The sequence below is a fragment of the Trichoplax adhaerens genome, genomic scaffold, assembly GCF_000150275.1.
Source record: "Trichoplax adhaerens TRIADscaffold_7 genomic scaffold, whole genome shotgun sequence".
In the NCBI taxonomy this organism is placed as follows: Eukaryota; Metazoa; Placozoa; class Uniplacotomia; order Trichoplacea; family Trichoplacidae; genus Trichoplax; species Trichoplax adhaerens.
Window position 1 is genome coordinate 953,148 of NW_002060949.1, and position 18,354 is coordinate 971,501.

The 18,354-nt window shown below is 33.0% G+C and overlaps 3 protein-coding genes across 3 annotated transcripts; all 3 read left to right on the forward strand.

Annotated features, from left to right (window-relative positions):
• Positions 1–306: 306 nt before the first annotated feature.
• On the forward strand, positions 307–3,315 carry TRIADDRAFT_64060 (expressed hypothetical protein; the record flags this gene model as incomplete). Its single annotated transcript, XM_002113898.1, has 6 exons — positions 307–379; positions 585–1,070; positions 1,463–1,984; positions 2,187–2,301; positions 2,604–2,759; positions 2,900–3,315. The coding sequence occupies 6 exons, from the start codon at positions 307–309 to the stop codon at positions 2,973–2,975; spliced, it is 1,428 nt and encodes a 475-aa protein (XP_002113934.1). The 3' UTR covers positions 2,976–3,315.
• Positions 3,316–6,993: 3,678 nt separating this feature from the next.
• TRIADDRAFT_64061 (expressed hypothetical protein) lies at positions 6,994–11,123 on the forward strand (the record flags this gene model as incomplete). Its single annotated transcript, XM_002113899.1, has 5 exons — positions 6,994–7,060; positions 9,126–9,596; positions 9,758–10,267; positions 10,829–10,904; positions 11,054–11,123. 5 exons carry the CDS (start codon positions 6,994–6,996, stop codon positions 11,121–11,123), a joined length of 1,194 nt encoding a protein of 397 aa, XP_002113935.1.
• A 4,102-nt stretch (positions 11,124–15,225) lies between these two features.
• On the forward strand, positions 15,226–16,897 carry TRIADDRAFT_57869 (uncharacterized protein; the record flags this gene model as incomplete). The annotated part of the gene is made up of 3 exons (XM_002113900.1): positions 15,226–15,709; positions 15,856–16,323; positions 16,863–16,897. The coding sequence occupies 3 exons, from the start codon at positions 15,226–15,228 to the stop codon at positions 16,895–16,897; spliced, it is 987 nt and encodes a 328-aa protein (XP_002113936.1).
• Between the last annotated feature and the right edge of the window lie 1,457 nt (positions 16,898–18,354).

The following is an 18,354-nucleotide window of genomic DNA, read 5'->3' on the forward strand; positions in this document are numbered from 1 at the left end:
ATTAACACCAAGGACGACGAGTTCATGAACATTTAACTTAAGAGTGTATAAATTATGCGTAATAGCATAATAACTGCAATGTTAATAAGATTATCCAACTGTATGCAAATATTTAATATTAAGCCTCTAATTATCAAACATCGGTTGCTATTGTATTACGAGATCAATTCAGTTTATCTAGATAATGTAAATAACTAATGGGAAATCTCTAATAACCATAAACAGATCGCCTCTGTAACGTATAATAAGTGGCTACGGTACTTATTGAAGATCATTTATAGTTGTTAGTGCAAATCAGGGCACAAAATGGCAAAAGCGGCAATCTATTTAGCTATCGTTGCATTTGCAACTGTTACAGCAATAAAAATTGAACCTAGAGGTACGATACTCTTAATTTCATATTTCTATATCTTACATCCATAGACTTAAATTTCCTGAATACAAAGAGTGGTTGTAAATAGAATATCAGTTAATCGTTTCTTCTGCGAAATCGAATTTTATGCTAAATTTGCCATTACTAAGGCAACCTATATACTTGTCTATACTATTTTCTTATTGTCTGGTTAATGAAATTTCATTTGTAGGGAGTTCAGTCTGTGATCCTGATCCTAAGTTAGGCTGTTACAGTAACGATCCTCCATTCGATCGATTTCTAATTCCATTACCACAAAGTTCTACAGACATTGGCACAAAATTTAGACTTTTTGTTCGTGGTGGAGTCGGTTATGATTACTTGGATTATAACTCTCCATCGTCAATCAGCTCATCTTGGTTTAATGGCAACAAAGATACAAAAATTATCTGCCACGGCTTTTTAAATGATGGCGATACAAAATGGATGCACAATATGAAAGATGCCTTCTTAGCTAATGACGATGTCAACGTTATCATTGTTGATTGGGGTGGTGATGAATTATTGACTGGTTCTCAGACTGGCTACTTAACTGCAACAGCCAATACAAGAGTTGTAGGCGATCAAATTGGCGAATTGATTAAAGCATTACCCACTCAACGTTCCAGAGTTCATATAGTAGGTCACAGTCTTGGTGCTCACATCGCTGGTTATGCAGGTATGACAATTACTTATTTATACAGCTATACAGTTTACTTTAAACATGTCGAGAATCTTTACTTGAGAACTTTTAATTAATATCGAAAAGGTAGAATAGGTTAGTAAATTAAGAGTGTTAACTTTTAAAAATAGATGATGAAAATCTAGTTGAGGAATTTTAGAATGTATGGTTAGAATGTGCGTTTAAGTAAACGTTAAAATATGAATGTGCTGAAGCTATACGAGTATATTGTAGTAGTAAAAGTTGCTTTCAATTTGATAATACAGTAAAAATATTTAATTCCCTCTCATAACGAAAATTTGTAGTTTAAATCTTTGTGATCATTGATCATTGAGCATTCACTTAAATACAAAAATAAATATTCTGCTATTCAATTTCGCCACTAATAGGTGTACGCGCATCTGGAACTGGTCGCATTTCTGGTTTGGATCCTGCCGATCCTAACTTTCAAGGACAAGCTAATGCTGTCAAACTGGATAAGAGCGATGCTTTATTTGTTGACGTAATACATACTGATGCTGATACTTTTACACTTGCTGATGGCCTCGGCACTAGTGATCGTTCTGGACATATTGATTTCTGGCCTAATGGTGGTAAAAGCCAGCCTGGCTGCGGTTTACTTAAACATGCAACTACGAAAGGTATTGATCTATCTGAAGCAAAGGAAATACAACCTAGGGGAGGAATCGGCTGTGATCATAATCGTGTGCCTGCTTTGTACACTGAATCTATTACTAGCACTTGTGATTTCTTGGGTTATCCATGTGCCAATTATGATGACTTCAAGAACGGCAAATGCATGAGCTGCGGTGGTAAATGTGCTAGCATGGGATATAAAGCTGGCCTTTATAAAAATATTAATTTCGCTCAACAGCTTTACCTCAATACCAACTCTGGCAGTAAATACTGCAGTAAGGGAATATAGAGTAAATTATTATGTAGGATTACCTATCAATGTGATATAGTTTAGAAAAGAGTACCACAATAAAATGCCAATTTCTACCCTACACTATGATCTCTAACGGAAAACTAATAATTAATATTGATAATCTGAATAATCAAAGAGATGATTGTAATTATTGTATCATGATGTTCTCTCTTGATTTTATTTAGCCAATAGTTATATGGTTAAAGTAAAAACCGGCGATGTTTCCTATGCTGGTACTGGTGCTGATGTTTATATCCGTATCTACGGTTCTGCCGGAATCTCACATGACACTAAACTTAGGTAAAAGAAAAATGCTTAGATGCAGTCCCTCCCAATTGCCGTGACTATACATACTACTAATCACCACCCATCATCACTATCAGTCTAATAAGCGTAAAAAATTGCTATGGATCAATCTTTTTCTAAATGCTTGAAAGTTGTAATAAGGGCTACTAAGTTATGATCTGTGATTAGATATTAGACTGCACAATAATAAAAAGCTTAATCAAGACTACAGAATAATATTGATCCTCAAAATAGTGAAATATCAATAGCCAAGAAATGCGATGCTAACAACTGTAATCTTTTTCTTGATTTTATAGCGGTGATTTTGAAAGAAATGATGAAGATGTTACTATCATTAATAGTGATACTTACTTGGGTAATATCTATCGAATCGCTATCTGGCATGACGACAGCGGTTTATTGAGTGGATGGTACTTGCAGAGCGTTGTTGTACAAGGAGGCGGATCATCAAGGTGAAATAGGATAGGAGCTAAAATTACATTTAATTCTACTGATGACCAAGCAACAACACATACCCGTAGCAAGGCGTACTGTACTAATCAGTAGTATTGTAAACTAATTGAGCTATTTATTACTCCTATCATTATTTTAGCTACCTCTTCTGCTATCGAGGTTGGCTTGAAGATTCTCCTAACACAAAGTACTTAACCCCTGTTTCTTCCTGTTAAACGAGGACAAGAAATTACGGCAATAGATCATACTATCTCGAGAAATTTGGTAGGCGTAAAATGGTTGGCGCATTCATATGCTAACGTTATACCATTTTCTTGATTAATGTATCGTAACAGTAACTGTATTTTAGGCTAGTGTAAATCAGTCATATATTACAATCTCTGTCATTACTGAAAGAATGTAATATCGTTGATTTTGTTTTGTAGCGGTTACATAATTACTTTTTTTCTAGTTATAATGATGAAGGATATACAATTATTATTTCATAGTATCTAAGATTGAAATTTAGGCCATTATCTACGAGTTGTGATTGTTGATTAATAAATAAAGCATTTTACATCCACTGATGTGTAGCCAATGCTGTAGAAATCACAATTCTGTAATTCTCATTTATGCAGAAGGAAATAAGGGATATTTGAGAAATGTACATGGCGTAGATAAGAAGGAATCAGATTTTAAACTACCTTTCAGGAATTTATCCTAAGAATTTTTATGAAAATGACTCCTGAGTATCGCATTTAAGCTGTTAGAGCAATCATACGATAATGTATGAGAATTATCAGTAGCTATGGAGATGGACATTAGTAAGATAGCGAATTTCAAAGAGTCGACCACTAATCATTCCTTAGAGTAAGTTAAAAATACTATGCTTGAGCCAAACTTATTAGTACCTGTGTGACCTCCAAAGCAGTATCCCAAAGATCTGCTCTTCATGTTTCCAAATTACTATGTTGTTATAACCGACCACTCTCCTGACAAAGGATAAAGTAAAGTATTTTGCTCTTCTAAGTTGCAACTGTCAACTACTATTTTAGTTTAGGTCTAGAACTATCCTTCTAGACTGCAATCACACAGGTAAACTTCACAACATTGAGCTACTTCTACTTTATTCCAACTAATACAATCGACACTATGTTCTCATGAAAACTACAAAATCAGATACTAACGAGCAACATTCACAATTGCGAGTTAATAACAAAAGTTTAATCGACCTAACCTATATAGGTAGAAATCTACTACGACACAAATACTTAATTTATACCGTTATTCAAGGTGTATTTGTACCGTGACAATCGTGTATTGGATATAATCTTAAGTACTGCTGTACACTGATTTCATTCTTACTACAGTATTTTCTTCCACTTGATACGCACTTAATTAAAAACTTACTATTTCCGACCATATTTACTGTCAATAGTTTCTAAAAAAGAATAGCAAAACACCTATTACACTTGAACTATCAAATTCTATAGTTTATACTTTTAATATATATCACTAGAGTTCCTGTAGGCATCTCATACTATATGTACGGGCAAGCTATCAAGTAAGAATTTGTCGATTTCGATACAAATTCTGAATCTTCAAATAGAGCTTACCAAATAATTATGAGCTAATACTACAGGTATATGTAGTGATTTCAGCTAATTACAGTAGTTTTGCGTAGGGCTAACAACCCGTGCACTACAGTATTATACTCGCTGAACGTGCACAAAGTTGCGAAGTAAGTTGTGAGCTAATGATATGCATGTTAATAATAATATGCATTAGTATATCAGATTTGAGTTTTATTCGGATAGGAAATTATCGCGATAAAGCTAACAAGACCCCAGAATCAAAGATACGCGTACATTATAATAAAATTAAATTAAGTTAAATTAATATTGTGTTTGAACTAGTTAAACTTTAACAATGTTAGAATCTCCTTGTTGAAATCTATCGTGAATAAGGAAGATCACATTCTATCTTATCATATCATCATTTTATTTTATGATTTGTTGAACATCTCATTTTATAGCTCATGCAGAACCAAATATGAGCTAAAAATTTACTCATTATATATTTTTACGGCAATTATTATTTAAACGGATAATGAGCCAAATTATGCCTCTGTGAGAAAAAGTTACAAGTTATGCTTGTAGTCGGGCCAAATATATTTATTTTTAATAGATCTAGTTGAATATTTTAAAAATTACCTTAAATATGTCTCTTAACTGTAAAACATGTCCTAGGCATGAATTAACAAACATCGATAGAAAAATGTTATCAGGCCCAGTAAATCGAGGTAATATGTTGTCTCATGTAAAGATGAAATTAGTGCAAGTGTTTAATATAAGAATTTGTTGCTAGAATGTAATTATAATCGCTGTTAGCAAATCGAAAAATATGTTTTGATTCGATTATCCGTATCAATATTGCGAAATAATTAGCTTATAAGAAAAAGCTCTGGCTGCTAATTACGCCCTCAAAGTAAACGTCTCATTAGTCGTTTTTACAGACGCATTTCATTATTACTGGAATATCTAAGTACAATATCAATTCATTCAATTTTCATATTATATCACATTAATGTACTTAAGCAGGAGCGGTTACAATCTCTAGAGTTTAACTACAATTCTGTTTATATTTAGTACTATACGATATGACGATTGGTTTATCCTCTAACTCTATCCAGTAAAACAGATTTTTTACGTACTGTATATCTATCTATCCGCTAACCTTTCGTAGAGTAGAGTAATTAACATTGTAAAGGCAATCTCGATCTAGATAAGCAGTAGACTTTGACTAGAGTACTCCTTATACTGCCTTAATTTAATCACAAATGAGGTGATGCTATCCTACATCTGAAGAATCCAAAGCATTTTTAATTAGTTATACTTTAATCGAGAAAGACCATCAACTACCACATCTATATATTCTATAACTAACATATGCAGGGTTTAACTCTTTATCAACTGTAAATCGTCCTGATTATAATTATCAATATTTTAATGATCATAAGAATTTAGAGTACTATACATACCGTATACAATACAGCTAGTAATTAGATCTTTAATTACGTAAACTGAAGAGAATATATAAATTTTAAATTATAGAGAATATGATACCAGTTTAATTCATCTCATAAATAATATGCTGCAACTAAAGAATATTTTGAAAGTGATAATATTTTAGACTTTATTTCACTTATGTACAGTACTCAGTAGGCATCTAATATTTTACACGGGAAATTTAATTTTTCACTATAATTGATTACATACGGTACCGCATTTATTAAAAACCAAATAGTGAATAGTTAATGCATGGAAATTACTAAATTCACTCGTAATGAAATCCAAGGAAATAAAATAACGTTAGAAAAAGGTTTCAAAGACCTAAAAACGAGAAGAAATAGATAAGATTTGATTGATTTTCTTTCATAAAAAATAGCTAAATCTTAGCTCATTAATGGAAAATAGCCTTGTACTAAGTCTCTTGAAGGCATTACTTGTTATCTTTATGAAATGCAACTATTAAGGTACATTAGTATGCTAGTAAAAATGTATGAAAATAAAGACGATAGTGCTAGATGATGTCCCGACAATTCTTTGTTTACAGCAGCTAGCATGTAGAATACAGTATGTTACTATAAGCCATTAGAATGGCGTTAATCGAAATAATTTACTAACATTTTAGCTAATAACGAGCGGTTTTGGTTTATAGCTTACGAGATATATTTTCCTTCGTAGATTAATTAATCAATATGTAATATGGCATATTTATATAACAAATATCAGTCTATTTTTAAAAGCTGGCTAGGCTAGGATGACTTCGAGACTGACCAACATGAATCTGCAGTAGGTTGAATACTTCTGTTTCTTAAGTGATGTTCCTTTCACTATTGAGCACTGCTGTCATTTCATATGAAAACTCAGATAATTTTGATTGTTAACGCTATATTCTTACCAAGCAATTAATCGCTTATCTATGAAAATAACTGAAGGATATTGTCATAAACAATCAAGTTAATTAGGGAACAAAAGGTCAAAGTTCGATAATCCAATTAGTGTCGTACTAAATCGATACTGGATAGTCTATTGAATTCGTTAAAGTCAACAAATAATTACGGTATCTGCTTCAGCCAACATAACCAGTAGCACCTTAGCAGTACGTTATAAAAAGCTAGAATAGAATATATCTGCTTCATTTACTAATTGTTAATGACATAGTCGAATTGGCATTAGTTGAATCCTAATCATGTTCAAGCAATTGCTCGTAGTTGCAGCTGTTGCTGCAGTTGTCTTGGCTAGACCAGAGCCTCGATGTAAGTATGATTTTCATTCCTTTCAAAAATTTTCTAAATCATATCTTTAAGGTCGATACTGTACTTTCTCCTAATACAGTATAAGCGTAATCAGAAATCATATGATAATTTAGCACGTTTAATCTACATTCTGAAAAGAGTTCTTTTTTTGTAGTCTAGCAATAAAATTTTAAGATTTCAACCAATTTATAGTGATATGAGTATGGGTAATATTTTACACAAATTCGAGCTGGCACATTTATAAGTTAGGATGAGAAATTTCGTGCTAATACAATCCCTAGTTTTAACTTGGATAGATAATAAATCTACAGTACTGTATATTCGTATATAACTATAGCTAATAGCTGAGTATTAAAAAATAGAGTAGTACCTATTTGTAGTCAACACTTTTAATACTGCGATAGATTAACGATAATGGGTAATGTTAATCAACTATATTAATAAATTCAACTTTGCCAACTCTATTCAGTCATAGTCTTAAAATAGACTTCCCATTAATTACGGAAACTAATCATTAGTTAAAATAAATACAATTTCATTGTTATAGTAAATCTCACTATTTATCTCAACCTTAATTTATTCCAATTAGTCATATTAAGTCAAACATTTGCAAATTAAAAATCGTAGTTTAGAAATGAATAGTACAGATTTTATAATAATCGGAGTTTGGTCAAGGAGAGATCGCATAAATAAGTCACTGCAGCTTTAGGCTTGAGAATTTTCTTAACTACGTGGCATCTATTGCCACAGAATGGTAGAACTGCAGATTATAATCATTAACATTTCAATACATTCTTAATGAAAGCAAAAGGTTTATTTACTCTAGTTGTTGACTTATTTTGAAGCTTAAGTCTAATATCATAAACAACAACATTTTTAACAATGTCAATTACGAAGCTAGCATAAAAACTAAAGATGGTGCAATAAATTAATTTGACAGTTACAATTTTTGGCCGAATTTCGTCATAATAAATAATATTTAAAAATTAGAGATTTTAATCTCACATAAGTTTTATCTACCGGCATTGATAAATTGTCGAAGTATTAATCAACACTATATCGATAATTAAAATTAAAATTAGATCACCTGTTAGTATTATTACGACAACCATTGTAGTGTACGGGTTGTTAGCCCTAGGTTCGTAATCCGTCAACTCAAAATTCTGAGTTGTTAAAATCGAGCAAATCCCTAATGTGATACAAAATAGTCAACACCGTATAATTGACTCATAACAGTTAAGTTTATTAATGTCCATGTATCATCCGTCAGAGAAGAATTCCAATTTCTTCCGCTGCTAATAACAGTCGAAAATGGCTAAGATAAACCGGATAATCGACTTAGCCTCCACGATAACAGTTCTATACAACTTATACAAATTATCATCAATTGCTCCTCTACATAGGAGTCATCCATCACATTAGTACTTTGCTTAACAACATTACTTAATATGGCTATCAGCTACGGCCTTATATAGCACATACTAAATGCTTGCCGTTTCATCATACTAGCCTTATCAGCACTTACTTTATTAAGACATACAGTTCTACACTACATACTTTGGCTGTATTGCCTACACAAAACTACTGTAATTAGCTGAAATCACTACAACCATTTACCTATCTAATATGCTGTAGTATCCATACTGATCAATAATATAATGTAGCATCTATTAACATACAGCTAGCTCGAAATCGGTATCGGAAATTGGTTAATGTCATCCAGTATGATTAACTCAAATAATAGCTCATTAATGATCAACTATGAAAGTCTTGTGATTACCATCTGATCATTTATTTCTCACTATTATTCGTTCAAGTTCGATTTATCAACTGATAACTTCTTTATCAAGAAATGTATTCACGACTGGTATAGCATCGTTCTAACTTATCTGAGCTGTAAATTACTTATCGTGTACAGTAAATTAATAAGGAATTTCTATCCTCATTTGGGTTGATATTCCATGAAAATAAATAGAGCTCTCAGTATCTATTTTATAATTATGAACAAGTAGGATTATTACTTGCTAATAATATTTTCTATCAAATCTTTTATTTAATACTGTAGCAACCATGTGCGATCCCGATCCCAAATTGGGATGCTACTCTGATACTGGACCATGGGATAGATGGTTTTTCCCACTCCCTAAGCCATCCAATAAAATTGGAACCAAATTCTACTTGTATACCCGTGGATATAGTTCCTCCCAAACCCTCGACTACAATAACCCATCTTCTATCTCTGGTTCTCGTTTCAATGGTAACATTGATACCAAAATCATTATCCACGGGTTCAACAGCGATTCTACTTCCGCTTGGATGCATAATATGAAGAACGCTTTCTTGAACAAGGGCTACTTTAATGTTATCCTCGTTGACTGGGGTGGCGGTGCCAAGACTCTCGACTATGATCAAGCTAGTGCTAACACCCGTGTTGTTGGTGACATGGTTGGAGAATTAGCTAAGGCTTTACCAACCAGTAAGAGCAGAGTTCATATTATCGGTCACAGTTTGGGTGCCCATACAGCCAGCTTTGCTAGTAAGTTAGCTACTCGTATTATAATTGAACGAAAGTTAACAATTTATTCTAAAAGGGTAGTGATTGTAATCATCGTGTTCTAAGTACATTTATATAGTTTAATTGGAGTTCATTGACTGTATATGAATATACATTATAATTATTGCAATATTCTTATATAGGTGTTAGACTTAATAAGGCCGGACGTGTCAGCGGTCTTGACCCTGCCGATCCTAACTTCCAAGGACAATCTACTGCTGCTAGATTAGACAAGACTGATGCCGACTTTGTTGATGTTATCCATAGTGATGCCGATACCTTCTTGTTAGGTGCTGGTTATGGTACCAAAGATGCTTCTGGCCATCTTGATTTCTGGCCTAATGGTGGTGAAGATCAACCCCAATGCGGTTTATTCAAGGATGTCCAAAAGAACATGAACGGCATGAGCCAAAGAGGGGACATTGGCTGCGATCACGGTGCTGCACACACATACTACGTAGAATCTATCAACTCTGCTTGCGATTTCGTCGCTAAGCCTTGCTCTAGCTACAGCAACTATAAATCGGGCAGTTGTGCTAGTTGTTTCGGCAATCCATGCCCAATCATGGGTTACAGAGCTGTAGAATTCAAGAACTACTACTACTACAACTATAGACTTTTCTTGACTACCAACAAGAGCGCACCATACTGCTGTAGGTTTTTAGCAATACGCAACTAAGTAGTACTTAATTAAGGCCATTTATTACTCATTGAACTTATCATCATTAAATAATTTTATTATCTGCTGTTGCTGACATTATATTGAGGATCGCCAGGCCACAATACCATGGGGAACACTTTCGTTAAGATTGATAGACTAGTTTAGTTATCATTATTGTTTAACTAATAATGGTAGTTCACTGAATTTGTTACCGTACTTTGGTTACTAGATGATTACGATTCAATCTAGCGATATTTTAAGTCAAGGAAGGAATTTTAAATCAAAAATGAGCGATGTCGTAATATTATCAAACTAGTTTAATACTTGAAAAACAGTTTAAAAATCTGTGTAATTTTGAAACTTACGATACTATAGCTAAATTTTTACTTAGCCGCAATTTTCTTTCTGTTCAATTTTAAATTATCATACCATAATACGCATATATTATTCGGTGTACAAGACGTATGATTGAGCTTATAGTATTACCGTAATATATATATATATATATCAGGTTAACATTGGTATTAAGATTATCAAAATATTTATATCGCAGCTAGCGCCAAATCTGCCAAGTCCGTTGTAGAACAACTTGGTGGCTCAGAATTAGCAGCAGAAGATGCCAAATTAAAGTAAGTACCGTAATAAGTACCGCTAAAATTCTGTCTTAAAATTCGTCGAATTGAACATAATCTCTTTCGCAGCATATCAGCTTTTAATAATCTAATTGTTAGTAAAGTTTAGTAATTGTAGATTTTGTATTTAACTGTATAATTTCTAGATTACTTATGTTCAATTTTCACTTTAAAGCTTGCTCTAGCTATGAATCAGTTTTCAAACATCATAACTGATAAAATATACATTTGTATTTACATTTTATAGAAGAATGGAATAAATAGACCAATAAGATTGATATCTTCATTAGGACGTTTCAAGTAAGTTTTAGCTAATAACAAAATTATATCATATTAGAATAATACTATTAAAATATTAAAATCTGTATCTACTATTAGCACATTCACATGTATAATATAAGCTAATGGAATCAATTGATTTTATATCTTGACGCTAATGATATTAATATTTTCTATATTCGTATTATTAGATAACCTCGATACCCTCGGTTGTGAAGACACCTTGAATTTGATAGCATAGTGCTGAATATCATGAATAGTAGATAATGATAGAAAATTCGTGTAGGGTAGCATTAATGTGTTCCTATACACGAGAATCAATTTTCTCTTAGTTTACGATGACCTATAAAATAGCTGACTAATCGTTTTGTTTCCATTTTAATATTGCAATATCCTAATCTAGTTGTAATTAAAATGAAACTTTTGCAAAGAATGATTATCTTCCATTTTCGTAACTGAGTTCTCGATCTTGTCAGCTATCCTAAAATGATCCTAGATATTATACCAATCATTTTGAGGAAGATTTGCTTTTGCAAACTCATTAATTTCATTAGAGTACTAGTACAAACTCACGTCGCTTTGCTGACGGTTTACGATAATGCACCCATTTGTTAATAATTAACAGATAGTATTACCATTCGACATTATATATACCCTGGTAATAGCCAGGCACTACTGTATTCACAGCACAGCTATGCTTGTGAAAACTACTTTTCAATAATGCATTCACGGATAAAGCTTGCTCTGTCGTTAACAACTGTTATAAGAAAATGTAATAATCAAAATGGCTGCGTAGAAAACTCTATAAAGATTCTATGTTTATTCAATTTTCATCAGAGTATTACATCAAATCAAAATTGAAAGGCCCAGTGGCCACCCTTAGCGATATAACGAATACTATTTTAATAATCAGTACTCTGCAGAAATTACTACCTTAGAGCTATTCGTTTTACATGAAGAAATCTTGAGGTAAAAAGTACTGTAAGAATCTTATACTGACCTATTGAAATGAACCCATAATCACAGTCATCTAACAGTAGTATAAATACCCCCCCCCCCGCTGCTCATTTAAAAAGGTGGGTAGTGGGATTATACGGTAGCGGTAGCAAGAAACCAAAATAAAAATTGTGAAGAGATCACTATTCACCTTCAATTTATATAAGAATAGCAGTAGCAGTTCTAGTCGATTTAGTGGATGGAGTTACAATTCATGAGTATATAGATAGCATTGTATCTAATTTTAGGTAGTAATAATTTCTTCTCTACTTTATGGGGCAAAAAGTCTGCCCTTAAATGTAAAGGTTTAACCTTTACAGTCTTTACAAAAATAATGTCGCTCCGTTCGAGCTAGGGCTGTAGCGGCAGAGATGATACTGCTTGATCACTCGATCGACAACACTTTACGTGTCAAACTGATATCCAAAAGACTGTCGTAAACGGGTAGAATGCATAATTTTTATTTTAACCTCTACAGTACAGTTATTTCCTCAATTTGTCCGTTTTCAACAGTCTTTGGACATCAATTTTGCACAGTGCAGTGCCTAGCTGCCTGGTAAAGCAAAGGGAGACAACCATATGGTGATAACCATGACATTGTTTTTTGGAAAGGCTGTCAAAATTAAAAATTTTGATTGCAAATTATCGGGATCAAAGTTTAAAATCTCTATTCTCATTCTTGTTAATCATCTTCATCGCAAGTTTTATTCTCCGCCATTGCACCATTCCATAAAGTAAAGCTACACCGCCATACTATCAAGTGCGTCTAACCATAATACTTCTAGGCCCAGCTGGTGGTTTATACGAATTTGGCCGCGAGTATTTTTTTTTAAGGACAAGTTTTTAGTCTGAGGACATGGCCATAACATATTATGTATATTTTATACACGTGACCTTTATTACCATCACAGTGGAGTACTTAACTGTACAATGCAGTATTCGCCATATTACACCTATAGGTGTTAATAATCGAACTCTCACTAATTTTTTCCCCCACAGAGGTGTCTGGAGTTTTCTTCACTTTAGAAGTAATCTCTGGCCTTCGCGAGATCCGTAGTGTTGGAAGCAGAGACAGAGCGGATCTCCTTCATTGACTTATAACTAGTCGAATCGTTAGTATTAGCAGTATTAACTGAGTCCTAAATCATGTTTAAGCAATTACTCTTTGTTACACTCTTAGTTTTTACCCTGGCTAAATCAAGAGCGGATGGTAAGATTTTTTTTAAATTGAATTTTAAAAGTTCCTGCAAGCCCATGCAATCTGACAGAATTTACAATTTAACGTAATAATTAGATATCCCTATTATGGAATCTACACCCAGTATTGTTGGGTACTGCTGCTGCAGTTGATCTGATCAACGTAGGCAAATTGTCTAATCCACGTTTTAGATTACAATTTCCCATTTTTAAGATTATCTAATGATAACAAAATCCGATCTAAAATGGAAGCCACAAAACAAAGTTGAATTACACTATCTTTAGCTTTCATTGCTAACTTAACACTAAACATTGTATAAATCTTTTTCACCGATGCCTTACTGAATTTCAGTACAGAAACAGTCTTCGAAAAGATTGTATTAACATTAAATGATGCCATTTTTATTATACTCTTTAGAACAGGCGTGTGACTTGTTGAGGTATAGCTCAACTATAAATTAGTGATGTCGTATTCACAATCAAGCGAGACCAGATCATCATATAAATAAAATGGGATAAATGCCATAAAACATCCGATGCTATTTAAATGTAGCTTATAGAGCTGCAATTCGACTAAATGAACGGGAAGCTAGTGCTATTTTCTAACTTAGAATTCAGTGGTAAATCTATGTACACTCCATACGGTAGATATTTTCACTCACTCAGCCGTAGCACAAGGAATGCACCCAAAATAATAGCAAGACGAAAGCCAAAGCGGATAACAAATATTAATAACTTATTCCTGTCTTTAATTACTGTTTTTATACATTCTAACAATCTTAGTCTTGGATATATTTGGGGCTGTACTATAAGAGGTTGTATGGCTGCATGCACTACTAGATGTACCAGATGTAGGTATACAATATCTAGAAGTCCATGATTATGATATAAAAATCATTACAGGAGTGAGAATTAGTTAACGGTATAATAATTCATCGATCCATTCAATACTGGTATTGCGATCCTGTCCAGGATTTACAGAAGAAAGTTTATAAACTAGAAATTAATTATGCAATTGATTAAAGTTGCATAAGCGTATATGGCTAATCTATCACGATATTGATGATAAATCATTCCGTTCTTGATAACAAGTACTGCTGCTGTTTAGATAGATCGTAGAGCTATTAAAATTATGAATTAGGACAGACTAATTTCGTTATAACTACTAATTCTTAAAGCATTAAAGCGTTTGAATTTTGTGTAAAATAAGTGCAGTCCCGTTCCTATGTCGAAGTAGATTGCGTGAAAATCGTCAATTATTACTAGTATAGGCTAGGGATAAACCGTTTCGAAATATAAAATTGAATAAGTGCAAATTATCCTATACATTTTTTATCTAGAGAAATTATGATTATAGGTATTCAATAATATCTAGTTTCCATACATGAGCATTACTATTTACTTATCCATTAGCTGCAGATCTTTAAAGTAGCTGCTACTACTATACAACTACTGGTACATTACTATTGATAATTGATTAATTAATTAATTAGTACGTGTATCATCTCGTATGATTCACTCAAATGGTACTGTTAACCGTTAATCATGAAAATCTATCACCACCATCTGATCATTTATTTCTCATTATCATTCTTTAATATTCTATTATTTATCGACAAATTCTTATTTGGGAATATATTCATAGCATGCATAGTATCACCCTAACTTTTCTCCGTAATAGTTAATTATTAAAGAATTTACCCCCCCCCCCTTACATTGATATTTCTATAATGTACGTTATTCGGGCTTTCTTTCAATATCTACTTTGTAATAATGCAAAAAGTAGGAGTATTAATTTCAATTAGTAATGTTACTGGCTAAATATGTTCTCCACAAATTCTACTTAATGGCAGAAACTTGCGATCCCGACCAGAAACTAGGGTGCTATTCAAATACCGGACCATGGAGTGGATCTGATCTCCCTCAGTCATCTACTAAGATTGGAACCAAATTCTATCTATATACCTGTAAATGCAATACCTCTCACACTCTCGATTACAATAATCCAGCTTCTATCTCTAATTCTTCTTTCAATGGCAACATCGACACCAAAATTATCATCCACGGATTCAGCAGTAGTTCCTCAGAAGTGTGGGTACATAAAATGAAGGATGCCTTCTTGACTAAGGGTTGTTTCAATGTTATCCTCGTTGACTGGAGGAAAGGTGCCGAGTCTATGGGGAATGATTTTTTTATTTACTTTCAACCTGTCGCTAACACCCGTGTTGTTGGAGACCAAATCGCAGAATTGGTTAAAGCTTTGCCAACTAGCAAGAGCAGAATTCACCTTATCGGTCACAGTTTAGGTGCTCATGTTTCCAGTTTTGCCAGTAAGTTGAAAATTAAATCAATCAAAATTAACGACTTTTCAATCTATTGCAGTCAGTTTAGTGTCCTGTGTACATTTATTGATACAGCCTATTTAGAGTTAATTGACTTTATATTAACAGAATATTATTACAATACTCATAAATAGGCGTTCGACTTAATAAAGCTGCGCGTATCAGTGGTCTCGACCCCGCTGGTCCAAAGTTCGTAGGGCTAGCTAATGCTGTTAAATTAGATAAGACTGATGCCGACTTTGTCGACATTATCCATAGCGACGCCGGAACTTTCGGCACTACAGAGCCGTCCGGTCATCTTGATTTCTGGCCAAATAATGGCGTAGATCAACCCCAATGTAATCTATTCGATGATGCAGGGCCTGCCTGCGATCATAGTGCTTCGCACGTATATTACACAGAATCTATCAATTCTGATTGCAATTTTGTTGCTAGACCTTGCTCTAACTATGGTAAATACAAATCTGGCGGTTGCACTAATTGCTTCTATAAATATTGTCCAGTCATGGGTTACAGAGCTATAGAATTCAAGAAATACTACTTCTACGGCTACGAAAAATACACACTCTTCCTTACCACCAACGAGGAGTCGCCATACTGCGGTAGGTATTACCGTCGAATAACGCTTAGTTAGTAAGCTTCCTAACTATTAACTAAGCTTATTAACGTTGACTATGTTTATCGACTGTTGCCTACGTAATGATGATGATTGCTAGACTACAGAACTGTAAGAAATACCTACTGCATTTTCGTTAGATCTACTATGTTTGTTACTATCTTAATTAGTCGGCTAATATTGGAAATTCATTACATCTAAGGTGCTGTAGTTACTCCAACTTACTAATATTATGCGACTACAATCCAATGTAATCTTACCTCAAGGAATGCATTCTACGTCGAAAACGGGCAATGTTGCGATACTATCAAGCTACAATATTTTAACATACGCTTAGTCGAAATTTCTTGTTATTTGCATTACTTTGTTCAGTATTAAGTTATCATACGATAACACACGATAAGATATAAATATTACCTCACAAGGATCATAGTACATACTACTAGTAGTTTATGTCTATATAAACTAATCATCAAACCTAAGGTTGGTTCTCCTTAATTTGACATTAAAATATTCTTATTGTAGCTGGCAATAAACCCGGCAAGCGGTGGTGGAATTAATTGATGGTCTAGTATTAGAGGCAGAAGATCCTAAAATATAGTACGTAAGTAGATGCAACTAAATTCACGTCTTAAATTCGCGGAATATAATGCAATCTCTTTTGTATTGTATCGATATCGAAAAATAATCTAATTAATAGCAAACTATTGTAGTTGTAGATTGGTGTATCATACGACAATTTTTAGACTATTGTATATTGTACAGAGTTTTCTTTTAGAAATTATTCTAGCTATACATAATTCAAAAATATCATAACTTGCAATGCATATATCTAATTGTAACTTTTATGAACATGTAGAATAAATATACCAAAACAATGGTTATAGTTACACCAAGACTTTTAAACTAAGTTTAGCTGATGCTAAATATTATGCTATGCTGCAGCAATAATCTAAAGATATTACAATCTACTTTCTGAATTGCATATTTATGTCGTGGAAGCTTGTTAAACCAACTAAATTAACATATACATCATGATTACAGAGATATTTTCCTTTCTCTGTTTGATTAGACACCTCAGCTCTGATGGTATCTTGAACTTGCCATCGTATTATTGATTATTATAACTAGTAGATTATGTTAGAATCTGAAGTAGTATGATTAAAATGAGTGAGATTAATAATTAATTATAATTGACGAATACATGGTTGAAAATTTGTGCAGTATAGCATTAATATGTTGGTATATATGAAAAAAACTGCCTATTAGTCTAAAGTGCGTTGTAAGTAGCCAGCTAATCATTTTAATATCGTTGTAGTATTATTTATGCCGTAATGTACTGATCTAGCTGAAATTAAAATGACTTTGGGAATGAAAATTATCGCCAGTTTTCTATGTTAAGTAAGAGTCCTTGATCTTGTCAGTTATCGTAGCATGATCCTATCATTATACCTACCATTTCGACATAAATCTACCTTTGCATAATTTTTATAGTTGTCTGAGTACCATAATGCTACTGCACAATAAATCATATCTACAGAATTATAAGCTGCTTTGTTAGTTCTTTAAATCATCAATACAGATGCTAATGCACTAAAGCAATTTTGTTGTTGGAAAAGACTGTAAGGGGTATTGCATTATTATGAATTTGAATGCTCGACACAGTGATATCATGAATACTTTGTCTAATAACATGCTGGCTTATTCGTAATAATCGAAAAAGAATTAAACTATTATGAAATATTTCGTACACGACAGCCTTCATCATCATGAACATCTCTTCTAACATGTCACATTGAAATTAATTCTAGTAGAACAGAAAAATTCGAATAGATTACCCTCTCTGATTTAGAACCAGGAAGAAAATTTTCTTTTAGTGCCTACTTAGTTGGTTGAGTCTCTTACGTAAGAAAAAAAATCGAATAATGTAAGACTCTAATATCGAAATCATCACGTAAAACTATCAAATTTTAATAATAATAATGGAAGATAAAATTGCTTATAGAAATCTTAAACG